The following is a 10,000-nucleotide window of genomic DNA, read 5'->3' as shown; positions in this document are numbered from 1 at the left end:
TTTACAGCCGATAGGTTTGACAGTTCGAAGCCGGCCATTCAGTGACAGAACGCGAGTGAGAAATGTGTTTCTAGTGTTGTGTTGATTCTGGGTTATATCTAAGATTTATACAGGGGCAACAAAGAAAAATTAGACTTAAGTAACTGTGCCAGTTTAATATCTGGGCCCATCAAGAGCTCCAAATGCCCAAAAAAGTTATTAAAATCCAGACAGTAGAAAGAAGCAAACGAAAGTTTAACGTTTTCATATATAAAGGTATCTGGTTTATTATTTACAGTGTGAATGCAGCTCTATCTTGCCATACATACCAAGGTGAAGAGAATGTGTCCTGGGGGGTGTTGGGAGGGCTCAGGCAGTGCCCAAAAGGCATGTCCAATCACAGCAACTTAAATTATTATAATAGGCTGGTTTAGTGGTCAATATTTTGGGGGGGATTTGGAACTTTGGAAATTCCTGCAGTTTTTGAATTTTGACACATCAGTCCATAGAATTCCAAAGATGGTTGTTACACAGTTTCATTGGCCAATTTTAAGCGTTTTTTGTGCTAGTTTTACACATTTCTGATCATTATTCTTCTTATCTAAACCTGTTTTATCCCATAATTTCCCTGATATACTTCATGCCCTAACCTGCTAACATCTATCAAATCATGATCGTTGATAGAGAAATGGTACTTGATCTCCTGAACAATTCATTCGCAGTAGAAACAAAGCCGAGAATCAATGAAATCATTGGATTTCCTGCAGAAAAACATCAATTTCTTTCTGCTTATGCTCAATTTTCTTTGACTTGTGCTCTGGGAGGGTGCATCGTTATCAGTGACAATTACTGGAATGTATATTGTTTTCCAAGACATGTTGTAACAAGCAATGACAATGTACAGGCTGTGACTTCAATGTATGGGCTGTGATTTACGAGCACAGGACAATCATGTTCTGATGTTCTGCAGTGAATTCATAATTAAGTGATTGTTATTCATGGTCATATTTAGATATGGATGGCCTTTGTTTTGTTTTGTTGCGCTGATTATGTTGGATGTCATTTACCTACAAGAAAGAACGTTGGGTGCAAGCAAAAATGATTAGAGCTGCAGTCCAAGATGGGCGTCATTGCAAGCATTTGTGTTTTCCAATCCGGTCAAGTCCTCCTGTCTTACATTCTACCCTGCCTTGAACAGTTGGAGGATTCTTTGTCTTCCACTGTGGGGGTTGGGGGCCGGTTTTCTCCAATGGGAGGATTGTAGGGGGCACAACCCCCTACATTCAGCAGCATTGTATGATATTATCTTCATTGTGCTATTGAATCACAGCTAGTTTACCCGGCAATTTCCCTGCCTCCCCTGCTATCAGGGCCAAGAATGTGGGGGCTTGGGGGTTACGCATAATACCTACATATATGTCCTACAGGGTGAGAGGAAGCTATGGCCAAAATCATTGCGATCGGTTATGCGAAGGTATTGTGAAAATTTAACAGTTTACTAAGTTTCGATATCTGTATTACAGCCTAACAGCTATAATACATTCTCCTTGCACTACAGAGGAAACAAACGAGCAGTTTTATTGTTTATTTATAAAGAAGACATTACTTACAATTCTATAGACCTCTGTGCATCCAACACTGATTCTAAAGATGGGCGAGATTGCAGAAAAACTATAAATGTTTGGAAAATTATTTCTGTGTTTTCCATTGAATATTAAACAATAGTGATAATATTACGTTACTAAATATTCTTGATATTCAAAAGCATTAGCAACACCGATTTACATTTAAACTAGCTATAACTGAACACATTGCACATTTTGTTTTCTCTCATGTCACTTCAAGAAATCCACATGAACTAATGCTATTCTCGCTGGGTTAAAAAAAATCTACTCTCTCTTTCTCTTCCTCTCCTTCCCTAAATATATGTCTGTATGTCAGTCAGTCTGTTTGTTTGTCTGTCTCTCTCTCTCTCATTGTATCTGTCTGTGTCTGCCTGTCTCTCTGTCTGTCTGTCTGTCTCTGTCTCTGTCTCTGTCTCTGTCTCTCTCTCTGTCTCTCTCTCTCTCTCTGTCGGTCTGTCTCTCGCTCCCGCTTCCCTCTCCCTTCTCTCTCTCTCTCCCTTTCCATGTCCTCCTCTCTCTCTCCCTTTCCCTCTCCCTCCTCTCTCTCTCCATTTCCCTCTCCCTCCTCTCTATCCCTTTTCCTCTCCCTCCTCTCTCTCTCCCTTTCCCTCTCCCACCTCTCTCTCCCTTCCCCTCTCCCTCTCTCTTCCTCTCTCTCTCTCTCTCTCTCTCTCTCTCTCTCTCTCTCTCTCTCTCTCTCTCTCTCTCTCTCTCTCTCTCTCTCTCTCTCTCTCTCTTTTTCTTTCTCTGTCTCTCATTCTCTCTCTCTCTCTCTCTCTCTCTCTCTCTCTCTCTCTCTCTCTCTCTCTCTCTCTCTCTCTCTCCCTTTCTCTCTCTCACTTTCTCTCTCTCACTTTCTCTCTCTCTCTCACTTTCTCTCTCTCTCACTTTCTCTCTCTCTCTCACTTTCTCTCTCTCACTTTCTCTCTCTCTCTCACTTTCTCTCTCTCTCTCACTTTCTCTCTCTCACTTTCTCTCTCTCTCTCACTTTCTCTCTCTCTCTGTCTTTCTCTCTCTATCTGTCTTTCCCTCTCTATCTGTCTTTCACTCTCTGTCTGTCTGTCTGTCTGTCTCTGTCTTTCTTTCTTTCTTTCTTTCTCTCTCTCTCTCTCTCTCTCTCTCTCTCTCTCTCTCTCTCTCTCTCTCTCTCTCTCTCTCTCTCTCTCTCTCTCTCTCTCTCTCTGGCCTGTGCCATATTCTCCCCACCATGCAGCCGCCTGAGGGTAATGAATGGCTTGGCCGCAGGCTACCTGATCCTTGAAGTTCCACCTTTTGTGAACTTCCTAAACGCAATAACTCTGGTAGTCTGCGATTCCAAATTAGCACTTCTTGCGCTCTTCTCTCCAAGACCTGTTTGTGTAGTTCAGGAAATATGATATCAACACCAATGATATTTCCCTCATCGCATCCATGGTGGTGAGGAGACCATCTCATATCGGTCTGATATGATACAATTCGGCATAATGAAAATGTTGCTGGGATTTTGCAAGTGTGATGTCCCCTCCACACAAACAGCTCTGCTAGTATATTGCCTGTTTCTTTACAAAGCATGGAATACTCGTCTGCAAGTAGCCTTAATCAAATCAGACTCTCTCTCTCTCTCTCTCTCTCTCCCTCTCTCTCTCTCTCTCTGTCTCTCTCTCTCTCTCTCTCTCTCTCTCTCTCTCTCTCTCTCTCTCTCTCTCTCTCTCTCTCTCTCCTCTCTCTCTCCTCTCTCTCTCTCTCTCCTCTCTCTCTCTCTCCTCTCTCTCTCTCTCTCCTCTCTCTCTCTCTCTCCTCTCTCTCTCTCTCTCCTCTCCCTCTCTCTCTCCCCTCTCTCTCTCTCGTTCGCTCTCTCTCTCGTTCGCTCTCTCTCTCGTTCGCTCTCTCTCTCTCTCTCTCTCAAGCGTGGAGATTAAACGAATGCACTTCTTGACATATTAATTGGTCAGAATTTGATAAAAGTACAAAAGAATGCAGAAGTCTTACAGAAAACTACACCAAAAACAAAGCCTTGAGCTAAGCACACCAGCTACCCAGATCAAGGAGGGCATCAATAGATATATCAATCAAGCAAGAGCAAGAGCACGTCTTCTGTGGATGAACTACTGCATAGTCCTCGTGATGTTTAAAGTGGAAAACTTAAATTTGGGGCTCATGACATTATTAAAACATAATTACACGCCAATCAATCTAATACAAATATGCTTCCCTGCCTGAGCTCACAAGTCAAAACGTAACAGTTATGTTCACAAAACATAACTATCTTGTAAAAAGAAAAAATACAAGATTCCTGCACCAAGTATTGACAGCTCTAAATGCGCGAGACAATACGAAGTAACCACAATAACTAACTGTTCGATCTCACATTACTCATATATAAATGAAAACACACTGTACATACGTATTATAACCAGGTCACTGAGTCATCTCCAAAAGGTGATGGATCAAATGTGATCGTCGCCCTCTTCAGAAACCCTTGCTTGTCACAGCTTGTATACAGTAACCAAGTACAATGATGTTCTTAATGCAGAAATCCTGCATTTTTTTCAATATTTCAACCAACTGATCATATATATATTATCAATTATGCAGCATGCTCGGAGATATCATTGCACTCTGCATTTCGTTATTTTTAAACCAGTGGTAATGTATTATACAGTGTACCACGGTAAGTCATTTTGAAAGCCATTCCTTCCGAACCGAACCTTTAATAATAAATATATCTTATTTATCATTAAGGTGTTGCTCAAGTGAAATCTGTTGAGCAATACATATACAGTATATAATGTGTGAATGTGCTACTCGTCTCACACATACTGCCCGCGTTATGCAGTTTAGCTACACTTAATAAGTTTCCTTCTTTGCAAAAGAGCCTTTGTACACTCACTTTCCACCACGCATTTCCCAGTCGCCGCCCCAACTATCTCATCCACAGCCTCATTAAAGGTGGTACCGACATGCGATGGAATCAGACACATAACCGACCGGGCCTCCTAACCTGCCAACTATCAACCGGCATTTCTCAGCAATGAGCGCAAACACAAGGCCCTTACTATCATGGAGTCAGTGCTCCCTTTTTATCTACAAAGAAGGATGGGCCTCTGATAATGATCTTGATTTGTCTCGCATAACTCAAATAGTGCTGACGAAAGACGAATGCTCATTATTTTGCAGACATTTATGTTGACCTCCCCACTCTCACTAAACTGACTGATGATGATCAATGCCTGTTCTGCGATGCCATCAAAATCCACATGCCAAATGGTGTTACACTTTTGAATTTACAGGAATACCCTGCTCATACAGAGGCTTATTCATACAAATTAGATCTGCATCTATGATGTTCGCCCCGGTGGCGCTTCACAATCAGAATCCTGATGAGGGTGACAGTTACCCGCTATGCCATGATGTGCAATACTATCCTATCTATCCTTGCTTGTAAAATACGCCAGATGTTCAACACGCCGGAGAACTTCCTTCCGTTGCCCCCTCTCAATAATGTAAATCGCCTCTGCTGATCTGATCTCACTCTGTGGAGCCCTTTAAATAACCAAGAATGATACGCACAGCTTCTGCGAGGCTTCAAGCCTAAAGAACTTCCCCTGACAGCAGGAGCATAACCAGGGGGCTTAACTAGAGACATCTCTCAATCAACAATATTTTTCTTAATATTTTATATTTCTTTCACTTTCGCCTTCTCCGTCTGACTTTAACTACAGAATACATCTTTAAAATGAATTACAAACATGACCTAAGTTTCTTTTCGTTTACTATTCTACTTTGAATAATATTTTGTTATTCAGCATCTATTTATTTACATAATATGAAGATGATTATGTAATACAGGTAAAATTGATGTTTAAAGAAAATGATGAGTCATTATAAATCATTGTTATTATTATTATTACTATCATTATCATCATCATCATAATCATAATGTTCTACGCCAAACTTACATCTGTGGCAGACAGATGTCCCCGACGAGATATTCGCATTGTTCTGGGCGACTTCAATGCGGTATCTGGCTGTGATCGAGCTGGCTATGAGATGTCTGTCGGTCCCCATGGTTCAGGAGCTGATGCCGGTAGCGAGAATAGCCTCCTTTTCCGGGACTTTGCTAGGTCCCAGAAATTGAGGATTTCTGGCTCCTGGTACCAGCGCCCAGACCCTCATCGCTGGACATGGTACAGTGATGCGGGTAACGCAGCCAAGGAGATCGACCACATACTTGTTAGCACTCGTTGGAGGATCCTTCAAAATTGCAGAGTGTACAGGAGTGCTGAGTTCTGTGGTACTGACCATAGATTGGTTGTGGCTACCCTCCGAGTCCACTTCAAAACCCCCCAGCGGTCAAATGATCACCCTAGGGTGTTTCATTTGGACAGGCTGAGGGAGGGGGAGTGTGCCCGCGGGTTTGCTGAGGCAATCTCTGATCGTTTCGCAGTGCTTGGCAGTCTGACAGACCCTGTTCTTCTGTGGGATACCTTTAAGCGTGAAACGCTTGATGCAGCTCAAGATACGATTGGTGTACGCCCGAGAGCAGTACAGAATTCCATCTCGCGGGAGACACTGGAAGCCACAGATGCATGTCGTGCGGCTCGTCTGACAGGGGATCGGGAATTGCACCGTTCTCATGTGCGCAGAACTCGGTCCCTGTTAAGAAGGGACAAGGAACAGTTTATTAGGAGTCTTGCAGAGGAGGTAGAAGGCCATTTCTTAGTAAATGACCTTCGTCCTGCATACCAAGCCCTGAGAAAGCTGAACTCCAAGCCCTCTTCACAGGTGACAGCAGTTCGCTCAGTAAGTGGTCAGATCGTTTCAGATCCTGTTGCGGTGCGGGGACGTTGGGCTGAGTATTTTGAGCAGCTGTACCAGGTTGACCCACCAACAGTTAACTTGGATGCGGGTAGTGTCGAGATCCCGCTGCCAGATCCACCTATCAGTGAGGACCCTCCCTCCCTAACTGAAGTTAGGGGGGCGATTTCCAAGCTGAAGAGTGGTAAAGCAGCTGGTATCTGCGGCATACCAGCTGAACTGTTAAAGGCTGGTGGTGAACCTATGGCTCGGGGGTTACATGCTGTCCTGGCTGCCATCTGGCAGTCCGGTTCCGTTCCTCCTGACCTGTTGAGGGGTGTGGTCATCCCTCTCTGGAAGGGGAAGGGGACCGGTGGGACTGCAGCAATCACCGAGGCATCACACTGCTCAGTGTACCGGGCAAGGTTCTCGCCCACATCCTTCTGAGACGTATCAGAGACCATCTACTGAGGCACCAGAGACTGGAGCAATCCGGATTCACTCCTGGTAAGTCCACAATAGACCGTATCCTCGCGCTTCGAGTCATTGTAGAGCGCCGTCGTGAATTCGGGCGTGGGCTGCTTGCAGCCTACATCGACCTCAAGAAGGCGTTCGATACGGTGCATCGGGAGTCACTTTGGGAGATCCTGAGGCTGAGAGGAATACCAACAAGGATTATTGGACTAATAGCAAGCCTGTATACTGGTACTGAAAGTGCTGTAAAGTGTGGTGGGGGCCTGTCGAGCTTCTTTCCTGTTAGTTCAGGAGTGAGGCAAGGCTGTGTCCTTGCACCAACTCTTTTCAACACTTGCATGGACTGGATACTGGGCAGAGCTACTGTTCAAAGTCATTGTGGGGCAACGCTGGGCAATATCAAGGTTACAGACCTTGACTTTGCTGATGACGTTGCCATTCTATCTGAGTCTTTGGAAACCTTAGTGGCGGCTCTCGATGCATTTAGCAATGAAGCAAAGCCCCTGGGTCTAGAGGTCTCCTGGACCAAGACCAAGGTCCAGGAATTTGGGGACTTGATAGGAGAACCTGTTCAGTCGGTACGTGCTTGCGGCGAGGACATTGGAGTCACAGAGACCTTTACATACCTTGGTAGTGTAGTTCATAACTCTGGGCTGTCAGACCATGAAGTCAGCAGACGGATTGGCCTGGCAGCAGGGGTCATGAACTCTCTCAACAAGAGTATTTGGAGATGTCGGTACCTGTGCAGAAGGACCAAGCTTCGGGTTTTCAAGGCCCTGATAATGCCAGTTTTGCTATACGGTAGCGAAACCTGGACATTGTCCTGTGCCTTGGAGGCTCGTCTTGAAGCCTTTTGCAATAGGTCCTTGCGCCAGATCATGGGGTACTGTTGGCGGGACCATGTGTCCAACCAACGGTTGCACCGTGAGACTGGCACAAGCCCTGTTATCTGCACAATCCGTGATCGCCAACTCAGGCTATACGGCCACCTGGCTCGCTTTCCTCAGGATGATCCTGCCCATCAGGTCGTCTCTATTCGAGACAACCCTGGGTGGAGGAGGCCTTTGGGACGACCGAGGAAGTCATGGCTTGGGCAGATCGACCAAACCTGCCGTGAAGAACTAGAGATGGGCCGAGTCCCTGCCTGGCGTCTAGCCATGAGGGATCCTCGTAGGTGGAAGCGAAGGGTGGATGCGGCTATGCGCCCCCGTCGGCGTCAGCCCCCATGATGATGATGATGATCATAATCAGCATCGTCATCAACATCATCATCGTCGTCGTCGTCGTCATCATTATTATCATCTCTGAGGACATTCATGATTAGTTTACTGAATAGAACTGAGCTCAAAACACCTCCCTGAGGGGTACCCAACTCAAGACTTAGGCCTACTTCCTCTGACAAACCACCCTGGTAGCATACATAAACTCTTCTATCAGCATAGATAGTCAGCAACTTTTCTGATACACCTAATGTTCTCATCACCATACAGCTAATGTTCATCAAAAAGTATCTTTAGATAAACATTTCTATAATTTCAATACATCACGGAAATGAGAGATGCAGATTTATTATCCCCACATAACTTCGGAATATGAATGACTGCTTTTTTCTTCAAAGCTTTTGGTAATCCACTCGTTAATCTCAATTAAAATGGTGTGAGAATAATGTTTCTTCATCATTTTGACATATAACCTCTCGTCTCAATAAACTTTTCTAAGCTTAATCTCTCTCTAGATAGATAGATAGATAGATAGATTTTACTGTGTCCTCGCACCCCTTTAAATATATAGCTTATTTAAGGATAAAGGAGGTGAATTTATAGTAAATTTGATCAACAAAAGAAAATATCCTTTTTCATTTTCTAATATGTTCACACCAATCATATGGACAAGAAACATGACTCACTTTACTTGAATATAGCCTACAAAAAATATTCCCTTCCTTGAAATATTTACATGTAAAAATCAATGAACTAACTTTGAAACATTTATATAAATGCTTTTTTCAATTCAATGGATCTTTTCTCCCTGTTTCTTGATTATGAGTAATAGATAGATTAAATTGGTTGTCATCAAGGTGGATACTTCTTGCAACCCTTGGAGTGCTACCTCACACCCCCACGACTAAAATCATGTATAAGCTTTTATATATAATCATCAAATCTGCTTTGTTACACGTAAGTGTGTGAACATTTCCAGAAGCCGAGGAACACCTGAGGTCAAGCTAGGTATTCATTATTTAGAACTGATAGATCGATTATGTAGAATAAAAGAAATCAAATGTCTAAAATCTTAGAAGGCCAATGAAGTAAGGGGGGAGGATGGAGTACAAGATCCTAAGAAATACAACGTTCAGCGAATAACAGGATCATACTTTTTACATGAGACACTGTACATGCTGTGTTTAGACCAGTGTAGGCTTATCACATCTTTATAGCCCAAGTCTAGGAAATTTATCTTTTTTATATCTTCCAACTAAAGGGTTTTTCTTAAATTTAGGCTATGTCGCTTATTCACCTTCTTGATTCTTAAGATAAACTCTCTCGGCTTATGGTAATAAGGTAACGGGTTTTAGTTTTAATAACTGTTTAACAAATTAGAAAAAAACATCACCCCAACCAACAGAGCAGTATGCGACCACTTCATCTGATGGCACTTGATAGCCGCTCTACAAAGTACAGTGCAGAACAAAATATAACACAAGACAAGGGAAGTAATCTGAGAGAGAGAGATTTAGAAATGAAATGAATATGTATATATATATATATATATATATATATATATATATATATACATACATACATTTATATATATATATATATATATATATATATATATATATATATATATATATATATATATACATACATACATATATATATATATATATATATATATATATATATATATATATATATATATATATATATAATATACATAAACACACACAGACACACACACACACACACACATATATATATATACACACACATCAGTCTAGGGACTTGAGGTTTGAAATACACATACGGCATAACTGCAATTATTTCATAGCACGGCTCGAATCCTTGGACTTATTTCGAGAATCAACCAAGACATTTCGCAAATGAGATGTTTCGAAACTTCAGACACGAGACATGGCTGGGAAA

The 10,000-nt window shown here is 42.6% G+C and overlaps 1 protein-coding gene across 1 annotated transcript in view; it reads right to left on the bottom strand.

Annotated features, from left to right (window-relative positions):
* The window catches only part of mRpL33 (mitochondrial ribosomal protein L33), a 36,393-nt gene extending 34,669 nt beyond the window's left edge, over positions 1–1,724 (bottom strand). Inside the window, exon 1 of the mRNA XM_070134030.1 lies at positions 1,590–1,724. Within this exon, the coding sequence (XP_069990131.1) occupies positions 1,590–1,687 (98 nt within the window). The 5' untranslated portion in view covers positions 1,688–1,724. The remainder of the gene's footprint in view (positions 1–1,589) is intronic.
* Positions 1,725–10,000: the final 8,276 nt, after the last annotated feature.

This window comes from Penaeus vannamei, chromosome 19 (genome assembly GCF_042767895.1).
Source record: "Penaeus vannamei isolate JL-2024 chromosome 19, ASM4276789v1, whole genome shotgun sequence".
Lineage (NCBI taxonomy): Eukaryota > Metazoa > Arthropoda > Malacostraca > Decapoda > Penaeidae > Penaeus > Penaeus vannamei.
This window is presented reverse-complemented; position numbering and strand designations above follow the sequence as displayed.